Here is a 26,533-nt window from a genome sequence, read left to right as displayed (position 1 = left end):
TGCATCTGGGGGCTTTTGCTCGCCTTTTCTTTTCATCCTTATGGTTTGGAACAAGTTGGGAAGGTGTTAGGTCTTTACTTGAAATATTCAGGCACCGGGAGTGAAAGGCTCCTGGGAAGAGACACTTGCATTGAACTTGTTTGTGAAAAGAGGAACGGATGCTTTGCACTGAGCTCTTGGAGTTAGATAGTCGCCCCCGTTTTACATGCGTGGGGCAAGGGTTGGGAGGGTGAGCTCTCTTGCCCCAGCTCACACTGAGGGGCTGAGATGGAAGTTAAACCTGGGCCGGTCTCTCTCTCTAAACTCTGTGCACTTGGCCACTCACCCCCAGGGTCTCATTTGTGCTGAGAGGCAGGTCAGCGGGACCTGGGAGGGAAGATGGAGGATTTGTTCCCTGGGTTCCTGTTCTGTGCCCTGTTGACCCAGACCCTCCCCACCCCCAGGTCCTTTTATCTCAGAAAAGAGTGGCCTCATGACCCACTGAGACCGAGGGTGGGACATGTAACACCATTTCTGCCCGAGTCTGAGTCCTTTTCTAAAAACCGTGTCTGGAGAGTACAATGATCTCTCCAGAATATTCATTTGTTCAACAAGTCACTGTATGTTGTTGTTTTTTTAATTTTTATTTATTTAAAAAATACATTTTATTGATTGTTTACAGAGAGGAAGGGAGAGGGAGAGAGAGTTAGAAACATCGATGAGAGAGAAACATCGATGAGCTGCCTCCTGCATACTCCCTACTGGGGATTTGCCCGCAACCAAGGTACATGCCCTTGACCGGAATCGAACCTGGGACCCTTCAGTCCGCAGGCCGACGCTCTACCCACTGAGCCAAACCAGTTAGGGCTCTATGTTGGTTTTAAGAAGAGCAGAGATTGGGGTGGAGGAGGAGCGCCCTGCATGGAGGGTGGGGAAGGGAAATGGGGTTCAGACTTGGGAGAGCACCTCCTCAGATTGGCTCCAGGTCACCCCGCCACTTCCCCCCAGCTTCTCCCTCCTGCGGTCAGCACCCAGCGCTCCCCTAACTCCTCGGACTGAGCGCCTTCTCACCAAGTGCCCCTCACCGCGGAGACCACAGCGCTCACACCACCACTGCGCCCACTGCCGCCCTGCTCCCTGGGTGGCCTTGCTTCCTCGGCTTCCCGCGGGCAGCGGTGCTGCTGGGAGGCCGGAGGGCCCCGGCCCCCTGTCCTTCCGTGGCCTGTCTTCCTTCTGAAAGCTTCCCCGTCTCCCTTCAGCCGATGTTCCGATGCCCCTCCAGCGATGCGGCCACGCTGGGCTCCTTGTTCGGTGAAGAAATGCCTTGCAGATCCCAGGGCTGATTTAAACGTTTAATAATATAATATGTAAACATGTACCACTTAAAACCGAGCATAAACTCCTTCTGCGTATGGTTCTTCCAATTATAAAATCAAATCAAAATTGCAAATCAAACGTAAATAGCCAGCCAACGGCACTCAGCTGTACAGCGCGAGTCCCCTGGGAGGGCTGGTGCCACGTGTGTGGGTTGGGAATTAGGAGCAGACCGCTGCCGCTCAGCCTGCTCGGATCGACATCTCTGGCTTCGCTTGGTGTAAATAAGTCATTTAAGTATTAAATCTACCCTTTGGCCCTTTGCTCAGTCGCCCATGACAACGTCATTCTGCTCGATGCCAATGTGTACGCACAGAGCCAACTTGGCTAGCGGACGGCCATCCAGACGATGCTTAGCATAAACAGGCTTGCTTATAGAACGTGGCTTGGATTGTCATTAAAGTGAAACCACGGTGTGTAAATATTTTCACAGGGCACTCACACAGCCCCCAGGCTGCAGGCGTCTTCCTGTGTGGGTTCCCCCTGCAGGCCTAGCGCAAGGGGCGCGCAGGGGTGGTGGCTGTCATAACAGGCTGTCTCCACCCCCGGCCCCGCTGCCCATGTGTCTCCCGCAGCTGCCGTGTTCGCAGGGCTGCCATCCCAGGGCACTTCACACCCCCATTTCGAGGCGGAGACTGTGCTGTGAGCCACTGTCACCTTCGGCGAGCTGTTAAGCTGGTTGTCATGGAGCTTGAAAACCATAATCCATTTTCAAGCTGCTTTAGCTTGAGCAGGCCTGCCCCCTTCACTGTGGAGAGAGGTGAGCGTGTGTATTTTTTAAAAGCTGGCACCCCACTAGACAGGCTTCATGGTGTAAAATTTCTGGCTAGTTAGAAGTGTGTGTGCATGTGGTGTGCGTTGAGTGTATGTGTGGTGTGTGCATGTGAATGTATGAATGTGGTATGTGCACGTGAATGTGTGTATATGAGTGTATGTGCGTGTGTGGTGTGTGCATGCGAATGTGTGTATGTGTGTGTGTGTGTGGTGTGTGTATGTGAATGTGTGTGTAGCATGTGCATGTGTGCATGTGAGTGTGCATATGTGTGTGTGTGTGTGGTGTATGGCGTGGGCTGTGACCCAGGCTGACTGTTTCGGGGACCTGCCTCAGTTGCATTGCTGCAGCCTGGCGCCTGAGCCAGTGGGGAGCTCCTGGCTGTTGCAGGCCTGGTGGCAGGCCGAGGGTTCTGCCTGCCGGGCTGTGCCTCTGTCACTCAGCACGGCAGCGTGCCCCTGGGTGTGCCAGGAGGGCGGCTGGCCCTGCGGCAGGGCCTGGGCAAAGGGAGGAGGTGAGGAGGCTGCTGAGAGGCACTTTGCTCATCGATCATGGGGCGGGCACTGGAAATGGCTTAACTCGAAACTGCTTGTTGGTTTGTGAAATGTCCTCAGGGCCCCAGCATGGTCTTATTATGGCGTCTTTCTCCAAAACCTCTCCGCTCAAAACCTGGCTCTTCTCTGCTTTGTCCTTCTCCCTCGCCCACCATCCAAGTCATCTCCAGATTTCCCTGGTTTGCCCTCCCTGTTGATCAGTGTTTGAAACCTCCCGGCCGGGCCCAGGTGGAAGTCTCCCTCTCCTTAACTGCCAGGGCACTTGGGCGGCCTCTCTCTTTTGGTGCCATTGTACATTGTTTGGTCCTGAGCTTAGACGGCCTGTCCCTCTAAGACAGACCCTCACCGCGTCGGACACATGGTGCCTCGTACACAGTGGATTCCCGGCAGGAAAGAGGCACCAAATAATCAGGTGCCTTGTTCCATGGGTCCCTACAGGAGGGCCTGTGGCTAATGGCTTACCACAGCGGCTCTGAAAAGATTGTTTGATCTGTTTTTAATGAACTCTGGTACACCAGAGTGGCCGTGAGGATGGCATGTCACTCGTTTATAGGTTACCTGATTTGTCACCACGGTTACACTCAGTGATACTGCTTTATACAGAAGGTAGAGACACAGAAAACTTCAATAGAATATAGACTGTTACCACACTCCTCATTAAAAATATTAAATGCCAATAGACACAGGGTTCCATACCCGATACTAGATCAGCCTTTGCTTCCCAGGCCTCTCCCACATGTGCCTCTGTGGCCCGTGTCTCCATGTCCTTCTCATCGGGCTTTTGGTTTGGCATCATGGACGGTGGGAACCCCCCTGGGCTCAGGCTCCTCCTACCCTCTGATGGATGAGGGTGGGTAGCAACATAGGTTGGCAGCCAGTGCCGATGCCTCATGATCATTGTAATGACTCAGGGACTAGTTTGCATCAGCTTTCCCGCCGGGATAGCCACGACCAGGGTTTCCCAGCCGCCTGCCCTGGGTAATGGCGGTGGCCTTACGATGCATTTTCTTTACTCCTGTCGAGGGTCTCTGAGAAGGGAGGGAGCTTTGCTTCCCACCTCTAGTCCAGGGTGGGTGGGCTCCAGGGCGGTGCTGTCCAGAGGAATGAGAGCCTCTATGGGGACCGTCCAGGGCAGCAGCCACTCAGCACAGGCGGTAATTGAGCACTGAAATGTGGCTCATGTGACTGAGGAACTGAATTCTCTGTCCATTTCATTTCAGTGAATTTAAATTTAAACACCACAGAGAATCATCGATCAGACCATCAAACCTCAGAGGGAAGGTAGGGGAGGGTGGGGGTAAGGGGGAGAGATCAACCAAAGGACTTGTATGCATGCATATGAGCCTAACCAATGGACACAGACACCGGGGGGTGAGGGCATGAGTGGGGGAGAGGTGCAATGGGAGAATAAAGACACATATGTAATACCTTACTCAATAGAGAAAAAAAAAACCACACCACCTGTGGCTGCCATGCTGGGTGGCCTGGATCTCGAGGACTGGGGAAAATGGGTCATGTGGGGCCTGAGGGAGAGCTGGGCGGAGGGCACCTAATTGCTGGGGCCTCCTACGTGGGCGGGCCTCGATCTTGCGACACAAGTAAAAGCCCCTTTGACCAAATCGGGCGGGTCATCAAAGCTGAAAAACAGCTGCAGGAAAACCCTTCTGCGCTGTCCTGGACAAGCTATTATTTATTTATCTCCTTTAAGAAGAGCGGACACAGAGGTCCCTGTACCTGTGACTCCTGGAGCAGGCCCTACACCGTCTCCTCTGCTTGATTTCATGAACCGTCACATAAATATAACCTGCTGCTCCAACCACATATAAATGCTGCACCCAAATGACTGGCTTGGGGAGGGGAGGGGAATAGACTGTGACTGAGACAGGCCGTGGCCGGGGAGGCCCCGGGGCTGATCTGTGCTCACCGTGCCTTCCCAGCATCACTCCGAGTTCAGGGGCTGCCAGTGGTGTTGTCATCGAGGGGATTTCTTGGATGGTGTCTCAGGTCTCACCAGTCCTTTCATTCTGAGAAGTCTGGCACCCTTGACAGCTCTACAACTGTCATCTGAAATTCTCCCTAAACAAGTCTTCCTTTCAGCAGGGTTTCACGTAGACACAAAAAGAGGCAGTCGGGCAGGCACAGGCAGGCGATGGAGGGGAAGGTTAGGGCTGGGTAGGGGGCAAGGAGACTGGCACCCAGGGAGGGGGGGAGCAGCACACATGTCCAGTGTGGTCTTTCCCGGTGTCCTGACAACGGAGAGGAGCCTTGGGGTTCTCCCATCATCCTCTGCCCAAAAAGAGGCCACATCTGTACCCACCTCCCTGCTCTGCCCCAGGAGAGCTTAAAGTGGCCCCGAACACTCAGAGAGACAGAGGGACTGGATGCAAGTGGGCCCGGTGCGTTCCAGTTCAGGGCAGCAGCCCCTGTGGTTTCACAGCAGTGTATCAGAGTCCTCAGTGTCCTCCAAACACGTGGGTCTGCTTTTGTGTTGGAACAGGGAAGTAAATGTTCTTAGTAAATGCAATTTACCAGAGAGACTCAGGAAGTCAGCCTTGCTCTGAAGACCAGCTGATGCAGCTGACACAGAGCGGCTAAGCCAGGTGTCCCCCCACAGGTTTCTCAATCGCTTCTCGCCCATCCCTGTGGCTGGGGGGGGGGGGGGGGGGGGAGGGAGGGGTTGGAGTGCAGGTGACTCCTAGTGGGAAGGTGCAATGCAAAATGACAGCGTTTCTCAGATGTGATTTGATGTCAGCATTCTCAGAGGTATGGGGGAAGAGCAGGTGACAGAAGAAATGAGAAGCAGCAAAGACCTACTTTGGATTGGAAGTACGGGTTCCAGATCAGTGAGGCCTTTCCCACATTCCAGCTGGACTTCCTTACCCTCCTTTCCGGATTGGATGTCTTTAGTTTTGGGACTGTTAAACTCCGGTCATTCTGGCTGAGATGATAACAGGGATTTACCTGTGAAGGTGCCGGTTGTAGAGGAGGTTTGACTCGGTGACTGAGTGACGTTCTCCAGAGCCTCCTTTCCCTGTTTCTCTGACCCCGCCCTTGTGGAGTCAGCCCCACTCCTTCCCGGTTCCATGAGGACTGCTGGCAATGTTCAGGCACAGAGCTTCCCCAGCCCCCGTCAGGTCAGATCAGAGGGATGCGTCTGTTGGAAGAGCTTCTATTCCCAGAGTCCCTCACTGGTCTCAGTTGGGTCCGAGTCCTCTCTTGAGTCAGTAACTGGGGCTGGGCTCAGGCGAGGCTCATCCAAGTGCCCCACCTCAGAAACCTGTGATAAAATCAGGTTTGCCTCAGACCCAGAATCATAAAAGAAGTTATTCAACCCCCCAGAAAGAATCAAAGATCCGGTAGTCACTGAGAGAAGGGTAGTCATTGCGTAGCAAACCACAACTCTCACTACTCTTTCTATAATTTACCAGTCCTTATTGTGTACTTATCATTGCCGTTTTCTGCCTGCAAGCAGAACGTTGTTTTTGAAAATTTACCTTTTACTGCTTTGTGACTCTTAAACTTCCTTTGTTCCCCCTCCTCCATCCCCCCTCCTCCCTCCCTCCTCTTTTTTCTCCCTCCTTCTCCCTACTTTTTCTTTTTTTCCCCTTCCCCCCTTTTCCTCTCTCCCATCTCCCCTTCCTTCCCCTCCTTTCCTTCCTCTTCCTCCTAGTCTCTTCTTCCCCCTTTATTGTCAACTGGTGATCTAGTCATTTATTTAACTCAACTAAGTTGGTTCAGCACGATGTAGTTTCTCACTCAATAGAATGCCTTTCCATTTGTCCTCCAGGAAGAAGAAATGCCAGATGTAGAAATTGACATTGATGATCTTCTTGATGCAGACAGTGAAGAAGAGAGAGCTTTAAAATTACGGGTAAGTAGCTTTCAAAATCTAGAACCTTCTGGTCGTAGCTGCTTGGGCTCCTGAGCTTGCAGAGGGGAAAGCGGTGGGATGCTAAGTATTCACCCTCATGAAGCTCACCTCTGATTCTCTGACGGTAAAGCAGTTCTTGACAACAGTCAATTCTCGAGGCACCTTATGGATGTGAGTTTCGCCAGCCTCCTCTTCTTAGGAGGGAGAGCTGGTTCTGCCTCCTGAGATCCATTTGCCAGAGAAGGAAGAGATGCCCCACATCTGTATGAAAAGGGCTGAGCCAGAACTGGGTGCCTAAACCCAGGACTCCGGTCTTGCAGTTGTGGATTATATCGTTCATGACATTCATTTCTACATAAGATTATGTACAACATAATTCCGTTGAATAAAGTTTCTTTTATTAGACTATGCTCACCTGATAGCATCCTGGTACATGCTGAGATGTCTCATGTTTCCTTGGTCCACAGTAATACAATATTTATGTCCCTCCCCAGAGGAGGTCAAATCTATCATTTAAATATCTGTATTTGGGAGTTTCTAAAACCAGTCAACCTTTGACCTGCCAATGTTTTTTAATGTACACAGATAATTACTGTTAATGGCAGTTGGTTATTACCAGCGGCAAATGATCGCTGAAGGCAATTAAAGGGCACATTTTAATATAATAATGTGTTAATCATTACTAACATCCCTTGAGTGGTGAACAGTCTCAGTTTAATGATTATTTCTTGTTGGTAAATTTAAGCGGGAGATGAAAGTTAAAAAAAAGTGAAGCAGGCATCAGTTTTATACAGCATGGAATGGCATCAAGTTCTCTTAACACTCAGAACTTGAACTTGGGTTCCCAGGTGAGGACACTGAAGCCTGCAGAGGTGTGACAAGGTGGTTTGTGGTTGAATCACAGCCAGGCCCCTGACTCTCCAGTGCGATTATCCAGTGTGATTGTCACCGCCTTTCATAGGCGTCTCAATTTAAGTATATTCCGTTTATTATTAACCAAGTTGGCAGCCCAAAGGAAACATGTGTGTGTATGCCCGTGCGTGCATGTGTTCTGGAAAATGTAAGGCATTCCTGCATATGAAGGACACAACTCTTTATATCTTTTTAAAAATATGTTTATATTGATTTTTAGAGAGAGGAAGGGAGATATAGAACCATCAATAAGAGAGAAATGTTATCTATTGGCTGTCTCCTGCACGCCCCCTACTGGGGATCGAGCCCGAAATCCCGGCTCATGCCCTGACCAAGAATCAAACCCATGACCTCTTGGTTCCTGGGTCAAAGCTCAACCACCGAACCACACCGGCCCCGCACAACTCTTTATATCTCTAGGTGGTCAGTGGGTATTGAAATAAAGTGTAATTCTAGATAGTCAATATGAAAGGTTGATTCACCATGTTTAGAATAATACTATAATTTCACCTTTAAAATGATACTGATTTTTAAAATAATAAAACTTACCTTTTGTGTATTTCATTTTAGGAAGCTCTCGTAGACTGCTACAAACCAACAGAGGTAAACAAATCATGTTTCCTAAATGCCATGTTTGAATTGGTTTTTATTAAATCAATTTGTCTATTTTTAAAGCCAAACCACAATGAGTGGGTTTGATTAAGTATACACTAAGTAGCAATTATTCCCCATAATTATTTATAAGCCTGAATATGCCTGGTTTAGGTAGACTTAAAATGAATTGATTTTCATATGTTGATTGCTTTTATATAAAAGCCAAACTCCAAAGGTAATTGTGAGAGGTTTTGGAATCATTTTAGTAGGGGTTTTAGGTTGTAACTGGAGAATACATTCTATTAGTGTCTAGGTGTGTATTCTTAAAAAGCTTACAGACAATTCTGTTGTTCAAAATTGAACAGTTGCCTTTCTTGGAAGGAGCAATTTTATGACTTGTTTGCATACTTACCAAGTGTACAAGTACTGCTGTGAGAAACAACGGGTATTAGTTTGGTTAGACCGAATCATTTAATGTATACACAAAAGACCAAAAGAACAATGTAGGAATTGAGGGTTTGATCAGTTAAGAAAATATTGGTAAAAGAAGTACTTTCACTGTATCTCTGTGATAAATCAGAGAAATAGGAAGATTTATCAGATGCTTTGGAGTCCATTTGGTGGTAGGACTTCTGCTTTTTGAAGTGACATAATTACAAAGTGAGGGGAAAGCATGCTTTTATAAGAATGTGTAAGATTTAAATGACTGGGGTGTTTTATGATCATTTGGTTTGTGGCCAGTTACTAACTTGAGCTTTATTCTTACAATCTCCAGTTCTTCTTTATATTGATTTTATCTTTCAATCACAGAGATTTTTAAGTTTAGTTATTAAAAATATTTTTTAAAAATATATTTTATTGATTTTTTTTTCTTTTTTTACAGAGAGGAAGGGAGAGGGAGAAAGAGTTAGAAACATCGATGAGAGAGAAACACCGACCAGCTGCCTCCTGCACACCCCCCACTGTGGATGTGCCCGCAATCAAGGTACATGCTCTTGACTGGAATCGAACCTGGGACCCTTGGGTCCGCAGGCCAACGCTCTATCCACTGAGCCAAACCGGTTAGGGCTAAAAATATTTTTTAATCAATATAATACATAGTCATAATTTCAAAAGCCAGATATAAGATTATGCTTCTAAAAAAAAAAATAGCTGTGTCTTATTCAATCAATTTGTCACCGCCCCAGGTTTGGACATCCATTTTTTTTTTTTTTTCTGGAGAGGCATTAAAATAGAGCTGATTGAAATGTAGAAAAAGGTTATCTTTATGTAATGCAAGAAGAAAAGGAGTATTTTTGTTTGGTTATTACTTGGATTTGGAGGATCCGTAGTTAACAGCGTAGTGGACATTGTAGCAATCAGCGGTGGGGGTACTAGGAGTAGCTTGCTTTTCTATTTCTCACTCTAACTTTGCATGATTTTCAGATCTTAAGATCACATAGGAGCACCCCCATTGTATTGGGGTGTGGACAGAAAATACATTTAATATGGGCTTGAGGGCACCTGTCTTAGCATCTGTTAAGGTAATTGCCAATCCAATCAATGGGCTTTTAGAAATCTCTCCTTATAGCTGAAGGTGGCTGTGCCGTTGTTGGATAAACATCGAATTTCTCTTTTTTTGCATCAACTTGTCTTCTGTTTCATTTCTGTGAAACAGAGGTTGTGGTATTTCCTATCGCTTTGGCAATCAAAGCCTGTAAGTGGATATGATCAGGGGTTTATGCAGATGACTAAGTCTAAGAGTAGGTGGTGAAAGCATCTCTGGGCCTCAGTAACCTGCCGGGTCACGGAAATGTCACGGCCACATGAGGTGCAGGAAAGGAGTGTCTGGCCATGGTTGTAAATAGAAGTAGACCAGTGTCTTTGGGGAGCAGGCCCCACAGTGCACTATGGGGAGAATTTTAATCCGCTCATCTGCTGATGGGCACTTAGGCTGTTTCCAAATCTTAGCTATGGTGAATTGTGCTGCTATGAACATAGGGGTGCATATATCCTTTCTGATTGATTAAATATGTTCTCCCATACAGTGGGCTTTCTTGTTGTTTTGTTGATAGTTTCTTTTGCTGTGCAAAAGCTTTTTATTTTGATGTAGTCCCATTTGTTTATTTTCTCTTTAGCTCCCATTGCCCTAGGAGCGGTATCGGTGAAGAAATTGCTTCAGCATATGTCTGAGATTGCTCTGCCTGTGGATTCCTCTAGTATTTTTATGGTTTCTCGTCTTATGTTTAAGTCCTGTATCCATTTTGAGTTAATTTTCGTGTATGGTGTAAGTTGGTGGTCTAGTTTCATTTTTGTTGGCATGTATCTGTCCAATTTTCCCAACACCATTTGTTGAAGAGACTATCTTGACTCCATTTTATGTTCATGCCTCCATTTTATGTTCAACCCTTTCTGTGTTGGCAGCAGGAAGGCAGAATCCCCAGCTTTTGCCTTGGTCTCACTTTTCTGACATGCTTTGGTGGTGGCCATTGCCAACTCATTCTGATCACATCAGCTCTTACCCATGTAGCATTTTAACCTGCCATTTGAAATATTTTTGAGTTTATGGAATATTATCAGTCCCTGTTCACTGAGCCGATTGCAGGGGAGAGAAACTATAAACTGGATATTTACAACACAGAGAGGCTGTGTGGGTGATCCGAGGAGATGCGGCTTGGCATTTTGCTATATTTTCTTTATTCATTTGCTCAACAAATGTTTATCCAACATCTATGTGTCTGTAACTAATCTAGGGACTCAGATAAAGCAGTGAATCTGTATGTTCATTTTAAAAACAATCTCTTATAAGGCCACAGTGCACTATGGGGAGAATTTAAATGCTGAAAGAATATTAAAGAAGGCATAACAGGACAGAAATGCCAGGGTGTCAGCTTATCCCATGGTTCTCTAAGTTAGGAACCAAATTGCTTAATAGAATACGATTTTATGGGAATCTGTACTTGCTGGAGAAACTGAGGAAGGGGGCACTTCACTCCACTTGAACGGGTGTGAGTGTCTAGACTCAGGGGAACCTTTCCCTGTGGCTTCTCATGGGGTTTCCTCAAAAAAAGACTGCAGTTTTGGGCTGGGTGAGGAATAGAGCTTGAATGCTAGATTAAGTTGAAATACAACCTTTGAAAGCTGCCACCTTCAGAACAATGTTTCTGAATAGTGAGAGAACTGGGAGCTTCCAAGGAAAGACTGTGATCAGATGAAAAGGACATTCTAGTGGTTGTAGCCATCGGCTAGGAGAGCCTTATGTTTTACTGCAATTAGGCAGGCAAGTAATAAAGGGATGGGACTTATTAACCAGAAACATGAGTAACCTTACCTAGTAGCCAAAAAACATTTGGTCCCAGTATGTCAGTTGCTCACACACTTAGAATAGGGCTTTTTATACACCAGGACTCTTCGGCCCAGGAAAAGAGCCGGGACGTGCTGGAGCTGGCGTTTGGACCCACATTGGAGTTGACATCCTGTGCTCTGTCTACTTCTCACCGCCTTTCTCTGAATTCTTACTGGGTGAGCACACGCTCCACTCCGGAATATTTATTTATAAACCTGATTAAGATGATCTTCATTGAGGAAAATCAAGCCAGAAACATTTCTAGTAGGTGAGCTTGCCAAAGACACGGAGTCATGAAGCAAAACTCTGCATTTATTTCCTCGTCTTCATTCCACATCCTCTGCCAAATTAGGGAACCATCCACAACACCGTTCTCACTTCTGACACCAATGGCAAGTGCAAGTCCATACTCATGTTTGCTATTTTGCTAGAAGGACCCACAGAACTCACTGAAAGTTGTCACGCTCACAGTTAGGGTTCATCACAGTGAAAGGCTACAGATGAAAGTCAGCCAAGGGAAGAGATGCTTGGGACAGAGTCCCGGGAAGTTCCAAATGCAGAGCCTCCAGCCGTCCTCTCCCAGGGGAGTCACAGACAATGCTGACTCTCAACTACGATGTATGGCAGTGTGGAGAGTATTGCCCACCAGGGAAGCTCATCTGAGCCAAATATTTTTTATTGGGACTTGGTCACATAGTCATGGTTGACTGCCCACAGTGACCTCAAGTCACCAGCCCCTCTGGACATTGAGCTGGTACCATGTGACCCAAAGCCCCCACCCTACATCACATTGTGAGACTGTCTTTCATGTCCCAAGGCCCCAGGTGAACAAAGACACTCTCATCAGGCAGAACATTCCAAGGGCTTAGAGCTTGCCTCCCAGGAGCTGAGGGCAAGGACCAGACATCTTTTTGGGCAAGGTTAAATTCTTTACTACACACTCTTAGAAGCAGTTTGACCACGAGAATAGTGATAATGATGATGATAACAATAATTGTGTTGTAACATAAGGAAAGGAAAAAGAGATGCCTTGATAGGAAGAACCACACATATTTTGCTTTTGGATACTTTTCTTCCAGCAATTAATGATTGCTTTGTTGTTGTTGTTTTAAAGTGAGATGGAGGATGGGGAGGGTACAGGTTTTAAAGGGCAGTGGACCTTTAAAATGGTTGGCATTTTTGAGTGATTGTGATTTTGTGGCCTTTCCTTTATTCATTAAACTCAAAATGAACGATCAAGTTTTAAAAGCTGGTCAACTCTATCTTAAAAACAGCTCCACATTCTCTTCTTGTGTTTAGATTTATCTAGACAGAAGAAGGAATATGTGTGAAGAGCAATTTAATACATGACATTTGGATTGCTATATTTTTTAGCAAAGGGAGTTGCTATCAAAACCAAATTTCAAAGTTTAGAAATGGGTTTCTTTCATTTAGATGAGATTGAGGTTCTTGTAGGAAATACTATTGTCCCTTATTGGTAATGGGATCCTTGATGAAATTATTTTTGTGGTGATTATAAAATGGGAGATTATAATTTTGCTGAATTAACTCCATTGGTATTTGCATTGGTTGGATTATTTACGTGGATTTTATGTGATGTCTGAATTCCAAGTGTGTGGAATTTGACAAAATTATTAGTAAGTGAAGGAAGACCTAAATGCTGGTAAGGTTGAATATGGTAAGAGCAAAGGAACTGTTGTTCTGCATACAAATAAGGGCTATAATTTGGGTACAAAATAAATTTGCCTAAGAGCAGTGGTCTGAATCTCTAAAGTAGATTAAGAGGACTGCTCTTATCAGCAGAACAAATTAATCTTTAAAGGCATATAGTCAAGAAAATAAATGCACAAAATAGTGTCAGTGGTTTTTAAGTTAAAGGAGATGGGGTGTGTGTGTGTGTGTGGGGGGGGGGGGGTCATCCAGGATGCCTAAGACCTTCAGGAATTTCTGTTGGCAGAAGTGATTATAACAACAGCAGGCACAAACCTTTACTCATAACAGATTCATGAGCCTCTTTTCAGATAATGAAAAATAGGATCAGTTCTGGTGTGCCCCGCTAGCAAATGAACCTCTCCAATGATAAACAGCCACTATCCACCCTCTCCTCTGAGAGGAAAGAAATTAAATATCTCAGTGGGTAGTGATGACGGTGCTGAAAGCCTGTGACTGCAGGGAGCAAATCCCTGTGTCACATGGGGCTGGGGACACTGAAGCGGTGTTCTCAGTGCTGAATCGCTGCCTGTCCCTTTGGCCTCCTGTGTGATATGAATATTTAAGCCAATAAAAATTTACAGTGTGATGTTTAAATGCTTCGCTGGTTCCTTGGATGAGGATATATTGCCATTTGGAACCATTTTCAGGGTTGCCATCATGTTTTAAAAGAGATACCTATTATCCTTCCATTGTCCTCACTTACCTAAACTTTGTTAAATCTAGAAATTCATCTTGCAGAGTATGGTAACTAGAGTTAATACCGTATTGTATATTTGAAAGTTGCTAAGAGAGTAGATCTTAAAAGTTCTCATCACAGAAAAAAATAGGATAGCTATGTAGTAGTGAATGTTAACTAGACTTATTATGGTGAGTATGCCATGATATTGCTGGTGGGAATGAGGTCCTTCCACTGAGTTGCAAGAAAAGCATTTTGGGGATCCACGTATGGGAGGATGAGATATAGTGGTAAGATTTATTGGAATAGAAATAAAAGACTGTTCCCAGGTTCCTGATGTCCCATCTCCGTCTGTCCCACTGTGGAAGAAGTCCAGCTTTGTCTTCATCAAGCCCAGAAGTAGGGCCAGAGTCTAGAAATTCTGTGCCATTGCTTTGGAGCCTGCCTGGCTGCCATGGAGGCTGAGCTTGGGGCCTGCGCAGCTGCTAGGCCCGCATGGCTGCTATGGAGAGAGAATGCACAAGTGAACGGTGGAAGGCCCTTGCCATTGTTGAGCTTCGATTATATTATCTCAGGCTTTCCAACTTACCAGTCTCTTTCCCAGTCCTTCATGGTTTGTACTGGGTCCACCCCCTAACTAATCCCTTTTCTGGATCTTCCAGGGTTTTGTGTCCTTTATCCAATCCTACCCTTTTCCAAGGCTAGGCACCTCCCTTTTATGGTCACCATCTTGGCTCCTGCTACACATGCACCCAGCAAAGAAATGATCCCCTTTTGATGTTATTTCTCCCTCAGTCATCCTGGCTAGTGACCAGCAATGATCCTTCCACCCATTTGGGGAATTAGGTGCTGATGGCAGAGGATGCAGCCGTCCTGTGGGGAGCCTGTGAATGCTGCAGCTTCCTAGTAGAGCAGGCTTAGTGTTCAATTCAGCTCCCTAGTTTATTATGCTTAATGTCTGATTCCCTTTGCTCCCTTCCTTTATTAACATTTTTTAATCATTTCTTATTATTTTTCAATTACAGTTGACACACAACATTACATTAGTTTTAGGTGTACACTCCAATGATTAGACATTATAAAATTTACTAAGTGATCATCCCCCAAAATCTCATGCCCATCTCATATCATACCTAGTTATTAGAATATTATTGACTTGTATTCCCTATGCTGTACTTTACACCCCATGACTACACTGTAACTACTAATTTGTGTTTCTAAATCCCTTCACCCAATCCCCCAACCCCCTCCCATCTGGCAACTGTCAAAATGTTCTGTGTCTACAAGTCTGTTTCTGTTCTGCTTGTTCATTTATTTTGGTTTTTAGATTCAATTGTTGACAGATATCTATTTATTGCATTTTATTGTTTCTTCTTCTTCTTCTTCTTCTTCTTCTTCTTCTTCTTCTTCTTCTTCTTCTTCTTCTAGAAAATCCTTTAACAGTTCATGTAATATTGGTTTGGAGGTGATGAACTCCTTTAGCTTTTTCTTGTATGTGAAGCTCTTTATCTGACCTTCAATTCTAAATGATAATTTTGCTGGGTAGAATAATCTTGATTGTAGGTCCTTATTTTTCATTACTTTTAATATTTCTTGGCACTGTCTTCTGGCCTGCAAAGTTTCTGTTAAGAAACCAGCTGACTGTCATATGGGTGCTCCCTTGTAGGTAATTAGCTGCTTTCTCTTGCTGCTTTTACGACTCTCTCTTTGTCTTTAACCTTTAGCATTTTAATTATGTATCTTAAGGTGGGCCTCTTTGGATTCATCTTGTTTGGGACTCTCTACCCTTCCTGGACTTGTATGTCTATTTCTTTCACCAGGTAAGGGACATTTCCTGTCATTATTTTTTTCAAATAGGTTTTCAATTTCTTGTTCTTTCTCTTCTCCTTTTGGCACCCTCATGATGAATGTTGGTATGCTTGAAGTTTTTCCAGAGGCTCCTTATACTATCTTCATTTTTTTTTTTAATTATTTTTTTCTTTTTGCTGTTCTGATTGCGTGTTTTGCTTCCTCATATTCCAAATCACTGACTTGATTCTCAGCATCCTCTACTGTTGTTTTCCTATAAATTATTCTTTATTTCAGTTAGTGTATCCTTCATTTCTGACTGATCCTTTTAAAAAAAATATTTTTATTGATTTCAGAGAGGAAGGAAGAGGGAGGGAGGGAGGGAGGGAGGGAGGAAGAGAGAGAGAGAGAAACATCAATGATGAGAGAGAATCATTGTTTGGCTGCCTCCTGCATGCCCCCTACGGGGGATTGAGCCCACAACCCAGGCATGTGCCCTTGACCAGAATTGAACCTGGGACTCTTCAGTCCGCAGGCTGATGCTCTATCCCCTGACCCAAACCGGCTAGGGCTCTGACTGATCCTTTTTTATGTTGTTGATGTTCTCATTAAGTTCCTTGAAGTTCTAAGTTCCTTGAGTATCCTTATAACCTTATAATGATGTTAGTTTGCTTGCTTCCATTTCATTTAGTTCTTTTTCTGGGGATTTCTTCTGTTTTTTTTCATTTGCCACATGTTTCTTTGTCCCTGCATTTTGACTATGTCCTTGAAATAGAGTTGTCCCTGTGTCTGTTTCTATGGGTTAGGTAGAGTTGCTAAGTCTTCCAGACTTGGTAGAATGGCCTTGTGTAGTAGGTATTCTGTAGGGCCCAGGAGTTTAGCCTCCCCAGTTACCTGAGCTGGGCAGTCCAGATGTGGCCCTGTGTAGGCCCTGTGTACTGTCCTATTGTAGTTCAGCCTTGATTGCTGTTGAAGGCACTGGGAGGGATTGACCCTTAGGCCAATTGGCTGAGAGGACCAACTGTGACTACAATGGAAGAGCTGCTGTGCAGGAGCTGACCCAGTCTTGATGTGGCTTCTTCTTTAATTCCCTAGTTGTAGGACTTCCGTTCAGCCAGATTTCAGATGGTTCTGAATGATGGTTGTTTGTAGTTGAGTTGTCATTTTGATGTGCTTGTGAGAGGAAGCGAGTACTGTGTTTACCTATGCCGCCATCTTGACCTTCCTTTATTAGTATTAACTAGCTACCTACATTAACAATAGTGTGTGTGTGTGTGTGTGTGTGTTAGTAGCCCGTTTGCACGAAGATTCGTGCAATAGACCTTCATTCACCTGGCTGCCTGCACCAGTTTTCTGCCGGCACCAGGGACCCAGGCCTTGGCTGTGGCCACCGCCTTCTGCCTTTTTCAGGGTCGGGGCTTGGCCCCGGGCGGTGGCCTTGGGCTCCACGGCACCCAACACCCTTGCTAAGGATCGCAGGAGCCGACCCCCAGTGGTTTCCTGCGATCCGTGCAGGCTGCCCACTGGTGCCCAAGGCTGGGAAAGCCTCCGCCCCAGGCTTTCCTGGCCTTGGGCTCGCCGCACCCAGCGTCCCTGCTACCGATCACAGGAGCCGACCCCCAGTGGTTTCCTGCGATCAGTGCAGGCTCCCCGCTGGTGCCCAAGGCCCGGAAAGCCTCGGCCCCTGGGACCCCCAGGAGGGGCAGGAGGGGCGGGAGGGGCCGGCCACGCCCCCCCGGGGTGCCGATGGCCCCAGGCACCCCCGGGAGCGGCGGCATGGGCCCGGCCACGCCCCCCCGTGGTGCCCATCGCCCGGCCACGCCCCCCGGGGTGCCGATGGCCCCAGGCACCCCCAGGAGCCGCGGCATGGGCCCGGCCACGCCCCCCCGGGGTGCCGATCGCCCCAGGCACCCCCCGGGAGCTGCGGCATGGGCCCGGCCACTGGGCACCGCCATCTTGATCTTCTCAAAGGCGGATATGCCACCCGGAGTCCCGCCCCCAGCCTCCTGCCGGCCCAATCGTGGGCATAGCGGAGGTGCGGTCAATTTGCATGTTTCTCTATTATAAGGTAAGATATATATATATATATATATATATATATATATATATATATATATATATATAATCATTATGTTGTACTCCTGAGACTAATATAACATATATCATTTATGTCTCAAATTAAAAAAATAATTCTTCTCTTTCTCCACCTGATCACAACTTGCCTCACTCTCATGTCATCTATTCAATGTCATGCTTTTTGGAAGAAATGTCAGGTAGATGTGCGAGCTGAGGGCTGGGTGAAAAAAGGTGAAGGGATTGAGAAGTACAAATTGGTAGTTGCAAAATAGTCATGGGGATGTAAAGTATAACATAGGAAATATGTCAATAATATAGTAATAACTATGTATGGGGCAGGTGAGTACTGGAAATATCACAGGGATTGCTTTGTAAAAGTATATAATTTCTAACCACTATGCTGTACACCTGAAACTAATACAAATTATATTGGGGCGGGGGAGGGGAGGAGCGCAAGCTGACTTGATTTGCTGTCATCCAGCAGAGAGTCTCAGACCTGGAGCAGATGGTCCCTGTGACTGTGCATTTTTAAGGAAATGACTGGTGCATCGACTTAGGGTGACAAAGAGAAGACAGAACACAGGGAAGTTGCTGACCCACGTGAATCTCAGCCTTCAGAATCCTCACCTGCTCTTTCTCCTCAATCCACCCTGTACTCTGTGTAAGGGGTGGATACTTTTTTGGAAAAGCAGGTCCAGCATCCAGAGTTCTGCTATGCACGCTTTATTGGAGCTGGCATGATCTATATAATTAACGTGCTTGGTGACACCATTCACCAAGCGGTTTAAGCATTTCTTTCTAAATTTCTTTTCTTCAGAAAATACTTCTAATCAAAGGGCTACCACATAATATCCATTTACTTTATCTTTTTAAATGACTTGAAATGCTGCAAGAATGACATAAGGGCAGTTTATGCACAAAGCAGTGATTTGCAACGGTGCTGTGGTTTCTGCTTTTCCTACTTTCTGATGGAGCCATCTTCGCGTAAGCATTGCAGTATCCTCAATGAGAGTAACAGATGAATCACTCAGTGTCTAGGTAGGTTCCCAGACGCCTGGCTCTGGTGATAATTACAAAACTGGTGTCCATCTGCCACTTCCTGCGCAGGATGGAGCTGGCGGGAGGAGGTCGAAGCTGAGAGCCACAGGGCCCAGGCGGGACCGAGGCAGGAGAGCTCAGAGTGCAGTGTGGCCACTGTGATTTCATGCCCTCTGACAGTGCCACATGGCTGAAACTCCAGAGTGAGGGGGGACCTTCTGTGTTCACAGTGGCTGCCAGGTCCCCTCGGAAACCTGCTTTGGCTTGTTTCTTAGAAGTCTCTTGTAAATCGGGTGGCTGCATGTTACATAAAGCTAGGTTTCCAAGGTTACTGGAGATGTTTATTTTCTTCCTATTGCTTTTTTGATCTCTCAGGTAGGGCTTCGTGTGCGCGCTTGTACACACACACACACACACACACACACACACACACGCACGCACACACGCACGCACACACATGCATCCTAGACTCTGCCCTTTCCTAAATGCTTCCCATCTTCCCTAACTTCCCCCAGGCTGGCTAGTGTTTCAGGGCTTAAAGGAAAATCTCTAGAACCTTCCTCCAGAGTAGCTGCTGCCAGTTGATAACTGTATATAATTCCACACACCCCACTTGATACACAAGGGCCCCTTTCTTGCCAATTGAATAGCTTTGTTTGTCTTGGACTTTCTCAACCTTTATCAGCTCTTGACTTCATTGAGCACCTCTTCCTTCTAGAAACACTAGAAAACCCTCTAGCCAACACTTACCTTGTCTTCTTAATAGCACACTCTAGCAAGCATGTCAAACTCGCGGCCCATGGGCCGCATGCCTTGTTTAAATAAATGAGGATGTGGACCACAGGCCTCGAGTTTGACATGCTTGCTAATGGGTTTCCCCCATCTCTCTCTCTTTTTTTTTTTCAGTTTCCTTTTCTGACTCTAACTCCTCTACCAGATCTCACTTGTTAGAGGCCTCTGGCCTTGGTCTCCAGCCTTCTTTTTCTCCCTACTTATGCTTTTCTCTAATGTTACTGCATCTAGTCCTGTGACTCAAAGCATTGTCATCTGCTGTGTCCAGTAGAATTTTCTGAGATGATGGAAATAGTCTGTATCTGCAGTGTCCATTATAGTAGCCACTAGTCATATGTGGCTATTGAGTACTTGAAATGTAGCTAGTATGACTAAGGAACTAAATTTTAAATTTTATTTATTTTCATTAATCTGAATTTAAATAGACACATGTTAAGGGCTACTGTATTGAATAGCCTCAGTCTAGATCATTGTGTTTATAAACTATGGGTAATAGCCCATTAGCTGGTTATGGCCTGTGTTTTTTCAAAATAAAATAGAATGAAAATATCAAGATGTATTACATATAGTAAGCATTATCTTTTATTCACAAAACTTTGGTTTTAGTCTTTTATCTCTGTCTACTAGGTTGCTATAACAATGTGTGGGTCACACATAGTATTTTAGTTTTTCAGTTTGTTTTTTAGTTGAAAGCCACTGATCTAGTGCTGGTGGTGCCCATATTTATGCATTCAACCATGAACTGAAACCCAAAGTCATATTTATCTATTCTCTTGATGTCTCCCCCCAGATGTCTAGTAGACATCTCATATCTGTAAATCTCCCCCCCCCCCTTCAGTTATCCCCTGTCTCCGCAAATGCCACTGCCTTTCTTCTAGTGACTTCTGAGGAGGTCCTTCATTCCCTTTTCTCCTGTCCCTGCTCCCCACTGCACCCTACCCCCATTCAGCCCACCAGCAAGGTCTTTTGGCTCTGCCTCGGAAATGGATCCCAAATCTATCCACTGATTTCCATTTCAGTTTCCATCAACTTAACTCCAAGACACTGGCATCCCTTGCTTGGACCACTGCAACAGCTCCACACTGATCTCTCTTTCCCTCTTGTCTTCACAAAACCCATTCTCCACACAGCAGCCAAAGGGATCTTTTAAAAACCCAAACCCGATCATGCTCTTGTCCTTGAAAGTGGCTGGTGACTTTGCATTGCACTGAGAATGATCTCTCATCATCTAACTGTGGCCAACAAGGCCCCAGCATCTCAACCAGGGCTCCCACCATGCTGACCTTGGCTTTCCTTTGCCAGGAATGCCCACTTTCTCTCTTGTTTCTCTGCAAGGCCTCTGCATGTGTTCAGTGATCAAGACCCCATGCTGGCTTCATTTTGTTAATTCAGGGCTTAACTCAGATGTCATTTCCTCAAAGGGTTAACCCTTCAGTGACCAAATGAGTGTCCTTAACCCAAGTCTAAGTGATCTGTTTAGGAAGTAAATGAGATATGTCATTACTTATATAGAAGATACTTGAGTAATAGAAACCAAGAGCTATCAATCAGTATTTTTGATTAGAGATCTTTGAATCTTCTTTGTGAATTGTCTTTAATCAACAAAATCTTTGTTGCGAGTGGTGTTGTCAAGCTTCTATCTGGAGAATAAATATTGATCTTGATATTTTTTAACTTAGTGAGTTGAGCATCTCATTATGCAAATTTAATGAACAGTTTAAAACATGCACAATAGGCTATATTAAGTTATAGACATAACTTATGTTAATATAAAATTTAAAATGAGGCTTTTATTAATGTTAATATATCATAAATACAAGATGAGTTATGTATTTTAACTTTTTAATCACTCAGATTTTTACACATCATAACCAATGTTTTAAGGAAATTTGAATTTGATTTAAATGACCAAATTACTCTTGTCTTGAAGAAGAAAGGTCTGTAGTTTAGGTTACATCACTCCTTATATGATTTTAATCTTTATTTTATAATGATCTTTATGAAAAATATTATTAAAATAGTGAAGGAAAGTTACCAGACTTATTAACAAGGTAAATGATAGGGTTTGTAATTCTGACTTTTGCTTTAAAAAAAGAGAGAGAAAGGAAATCTTCACTTAAATGCTGGAACTTTTCACAGCCGTCAGCTGAGTAACAGATTAAAAACACCACAAAATTGAAATTGTATGTGCAGCATACTCTGCATCGTTTAAATCACACAGTAAAAGCGGAATTGGAAATGCATTTAACTTTTCAAAATGGAAACTGACTATAAGTGGGAAAGTTCAGCATCATTTTATCCTAGAGAATTCTTTAAGTTAGAAGAAATAGTGTCCAGAGACTGAAAATAGGGCCTCATTTTATCCACATGGATTTCATTCTGTCCAAGTTCAGAAATGGTGGCGATAAAAATGATTTTGCCCTTCGACCCACTTTGGGATTGCTGTCCAAAGGGAATAATCCAAATTGCAGGCGGAGACTGATGCACAAAGATGTTAACTGTGGCCTTGTTGATCATTTTGAAAAGCCAGGAACCAACCAAATCTCCATCGGTGGGGGAATTAAGCAGATTGTAAAAATTAATTTTAATGGCTATACAATCTTTTCTTTTTAGAAAGACAATTTAATGTTGTGGGGGAAAGTTCTGACATAATGCTAAATGGAAAAAAGGATATATTTATACAGTCTGATCTTAATTAGGTAAAAAAATACTTTCCATAGAAGAAAATACGTTAATAGTGGTACATTCTGAGGAGTAATTATTGCTGGTTTGTATTTTCTACTTTTTCTAGGCCAAGCTCATACTGCTTTTACAATAGCAAAAAGATTATTAAAAAAGGAAATAGGGTGTCTAATAGAATATGAAATATTCAAGCTTATTGTGTGGTAGAGCCAGAGAATGGTTGCAGGCATCATTAGCCTGGGAGCTGGTGACGAAGGGCTGTAATTGGGGAAGGAGGTAGTCTGAGAGCTTAAACAGTGCAGAGGCGGAATGCAGAGGAAGGATCCTTCGTGTTTTCGCTCAGTCCTGCATTGCTGGCTGTCACTTCCTGATCAGAGAAAGTCTGACTGCTGTCCGCCTTGTCTTTGACAAACACAAATAGGAAGGCAAAGTCATTATCTAATCAATGTTATCTATTTAGTAGCCAAATATTTTTGTGTGAACACAGACTTTGAGTTTTATTTCATTGCACGCGAGGCAACCTATGTGCACGTTCTTTTTCTCATTCGAGTTCTTTAACTGCTGAAATTGCCCTTAAAGAGACCACAAACATTGTAAAATGTGTTTAATTACTAATTCATTAAATTTTCCTGTCAATTGATACCAAATATTTTAAAACACGAAGCAACAGTGAAAGATTCCTGATGCTGTAAATTGGAAACCATTCTAGATTGTTCTTCAGTGTTTGGGTTCTCAGCCATGAATCATGAAATCACTTCAGTGGGTCTCCCAGCATTACAGTGTAAGTGAAATTAGCATACATAGAAAATATAGGGTCCATTGTGTATAGTAAGTATGAGTTCTTTACATTTTTATTTTAGGGGTGTGTTTATATGTCCTGGATTGTAAATGAAAAACATGTGTGTTCTTAAAATGATGATTTGCAGAAAAAAAAAGGCAAAAGTCTTCTTGTGACATAGCAGTGCTTTTCAGTAAGATCCCAGGACCATCAGCATAGGTGTCACTTGGGAGCCTGTTACAGATGTGGATTCTCGGGCCCCACCCAGACCTACTGAATCGACACTCCGGGGGTAGGCCCAGCACTCTGTGGGTTAACAAGGCCCCCTGGCCATTCTGGTGCACACTCAAATTCAGAACCACTGGTCTCACCCTGCCTTCCTGGGTGTGGTCTGGAATCTAACACTGGCATCACCTGGCAGCTAGCTGAAATGCAAAATCCCAAGCCCCAAACTGGACCTACTAAATCAGAATCTACAGGCTTCAGGGGTGATTTGTATGCTCATATTAGAGGTTTGTTAAAAGTTTGGAAGCACTGATCTAAACCACATATGCCTTCGGGGGCCAAGTGGACAATGTCAGTGAATGAAGGCAGCCTGGACTTCTCCGTAAAGAGCACAGCCCGTCCCTGACTAATGATGGTTCAACTTATGATTTTTCTACTTCACGATGGTGCAAAAGTGATAGTTTAGTAGAAAATATACTTGGAATTTTGATATTCTCCTGACTAGCAATACACAGTTCGATATTCTCTCACGATGCTGGACAGCGGCATTGAGATGACTTTGCCCAATTGTGCCTACTGTTAGTGTTCTGAGCCTGTGTAAGGGATGCTAGGCTAAGCTATGATCTTCCATAGGTTAGGTGTATTCAATGCATTTCCAACTTATAGTATTTTCCCCCAAAATATATTTTTATAATTTCAGATAGGAAGGGAGGGGAGAGAGAGAGAGATTGAGAGAGAGAGAGAAAGAGAAACATGAATGATGAGAGAATCATGGATCGGCTGCCTCCAACATGCCCCCCACTGGAGATCAAGCCCACAACCCAGGCATGTGCCCTGACCAGAATTGAACCGTGACCTCTTGGTTCATAGGTTGACACTCAACCACCGAGCCACACCAGCCAGGCTCAACGTACAGTATTTTCAACCTAAATCCCTTGAACATTGAGGAGCATCTGTATAGCAATTAGAAGGCATTATTGTGTGAAATTTAAGCACTCTTCATTTGTTTAAAAATGCCCTGCCTTATATCAGTTGGGGTTAATACATCCAAACAAACGCATCAACTGAGGTAACTTCAATTGACATCAGTTACTTCAAGCAGATTTTCAACCCACATTTTAATAGAGTGACCCCCTCACATTAACTTCTTCTGATCTCTTTTAGGAATTCATCAAGGAGCTGCTCTCTCGGATAAGAGGCATGAGGAAACTGAGCCCCCCGCAGAAGAAGGCTGTGTAATTCTGCACAGGACGGAGCTGCCGGGAGACCAAGACAGGGTCTCGGGAACTGGACTTCACTCAGACTATTCTTTAACTTTTTTGGGGGAGGGGGGATCTGTTAGACATTTATTCAAGAGCGTTCCGTTTTTGGTTTCTAAAGGTTTTGTTAGTGTACTATTTTAATAGCAAAGATATCATGACTCTGGTTTCAGCCCAACCAGGGATTGTCAAACCAGACAGACATCCAAGGATGGGCTGGGCTAGGCAGTATTTTCTTCGAGAAATCCGATGTTGATGACCTAACTATACAGGGATGATGGTTTTTTGTTGTTGTTTTTTTACAACTAGTTGGGTAATCCTTTTTTCTTAAGTTCTGCATTTGACTCAGATGTCGAATTTCTCATACTTGTATATATCTACATACAACAGAGTTACAACATAGATGTGCGCTTTATTTCACATTGATGAAATGAACGTGTGGTCGTCCTTTATCTGGAGGTCACAGCACGTGTGTTGGCCAGAGGCCACTAGGTATTCTTCATGTGAGTGCTGCTGACCGCCAACATCCGCTTTATGCACCAAAGTGAAAGAATCCAGTGTATCCGTTGTTTGAATGAGCTACACTACAGAAGTGTTGAGTTGGTCAAGGGCTTAATTTATGGACTTTGTATTATTTCATTCATTGGGATGCTTTGCCAGGTCGTGTACTTATTGCCTCGTTTGTGGTATTTTAAAGTTTTACGAATCCTTCGTTGGAAGAACTACTGGGGTGTCTAGAGAGGAGCCCACGCTCTCTGAGCAGTGTTTTCCGTGGAAAATGGGAGCACTGGGTAGCAATGAATACTCTGCTTTAAACCAAGTACTGTGTAATATTCTCTCCATGAAAGCAGGTCAAAAGGAAGCCAGCAGATTATGCATCTCCCTTCTTAGAAGTAGGTTCTGGTCACTTCTGTGCCTGGGCAGCAGCAGACCAGAGGGGGTGCGCTCAGTGGTGAGCAGAGGGAGAGGTGGGGAAGCCTCTCCCACTCTCAAGAAAGTTGGTAGAGGAGCATTGGCTGGTTGAGAAGCTCGGTGGAGAGTGCATTTCTGGTTTCTCTGAGCGGCATAAGGTGAGGACTCTGGCTCTAGGCACCCCGATTCCCTTGCCTGGAGCTAGGCCAGGGGCGCCTGCCCTGCCCCTCTTAGTTACATACCAGCTCCTTGGGGGAGGCTCAACATTCAGATGGACTCTGGTGGAGTAAAAGGTCCGAGTAGAAACTCTTGCTTCCCTCCAGGAGGTCCCGCTGCCTCCCCACAGAGACCCCACCTACAGTGAGCTGTGTCTGGGGGGACCCTGTTGGAGCACAGGGGTCAGGCATTTTCTATCAAGGGTGCTTTGAACATATTTTATTTTTTAAAAGAACTATGTTTGTGAATTTTATGTATACTGGCAAGCTTTTGAAAATGTATTTAATTTTGTAATGTTTACCAATGATTTCTTTACAAGCTATTTACTCAAATAAATGGAGCTGCTTACAACTCTGCTCACCGTTTGCCTTGTAAAAAAATGGCCATGTGCTGACTTGACTCAGTCTGGCGCTCTGCAGAGGAGGGGCCAGGCCGCTGTGTCTAGCTGTCCCTTCTCAGGCAGTGGGTCCCAATGAGAGCAGCAGAGCTAGAGGACTTTCCAGGGTTGAGAAGGAAACAGAGGGTGAGTTCCGGGCACTTGGTCCCGCCTGCCTTCTGTTCCAACCCTCTCCTCGGCCGTGCACCTTCATCTCATTAAAGCTCCCCTTTACCCATCTGATATAAATCCTCAAGAAGATTTCAAATCAATCAGGTATTCCAATTACCATGAGAATGCCATGCACCCTGTAAATACAGAAAAATGCAGGATTTGTACGATTTTCCTTAGGCTTGACCAGCCCAAGTTATGGTCTTCAGATGAAGCAAGAATGAGCTTTTCCTCCGAAGGCCTCTGATCCTGCCACAGAACACACTCCCGCCTTCCCTCCCTTCCTTCACTCAGGGCCTGGCATCACCTGATGTCCCCTGAGCACTCAAGCCACAAGCATGGGCCATCTCTGCCCCCAACACCCCCCCCCCCCCAGTCACTATGCTCGTCTTCCCCTAATATCTCTCAGATCCGTCCCTTGTGAACGCTAGCCTTCATGGCTGGAACCGT

At 45.0% G+C, this 26,533-nt stretch overlaps 1 protein-coding gene across 2 annotated transcripts in view; it reads left to right on the top strand.

Moving 5' to 3' along the window:
* PPP1R14C (protein phosphatase 1 regulatory inhibitor subunit 14C) overlaps positions 1-24,830 on the top strand; it is a 72,070-nt gene extending 47,240 nt beyond the window's left edge. The window contains exons 2-5 of one of the 2 annotated variants that reach the window (XM_079781593.1): positions 6,467-6,550; positions 8,033-8,065; positions 8,940-9,041; positions 24,314-24,830. In XM_079781593.1, the coding sequence (XP_079637719.1) occupies positions 6,467-6,550; positions 8,033-8,065; positions 8,940-9,041; positions 24,314-24,388 (294 nt within the window). In that variant the 3' untranslated portion in view covers positions 24,389-24,830. The remainder of the gene's footprint in view (positions 1-6,466; positions 6,551-8,032; positions 8,066-8,939; positions 9,042-24,313) is intronic. The other variant, XM_079781594.1, reaches the window with a different exon arrangement.
* Positions 24,831-26,533: the final 1,703 nt, after the last annotated feature.

This window comes from Cnephaeus nilssonii (assembly GCF_951640355.1).
Source record: "Cnephaeus nilssonii genome assembly, chromosome: 9".
NCBI lineage: Eukaryota > Metazoa > Chordata > Mammalia > Chiroptera > Vespertilionidae > Cnephaeus > Cnephaeus nilssonii.
Note: the sequence above shows the minus strand (reverse complement) of the source record. Positions and strands in the feature narration are given on the sequence as shown.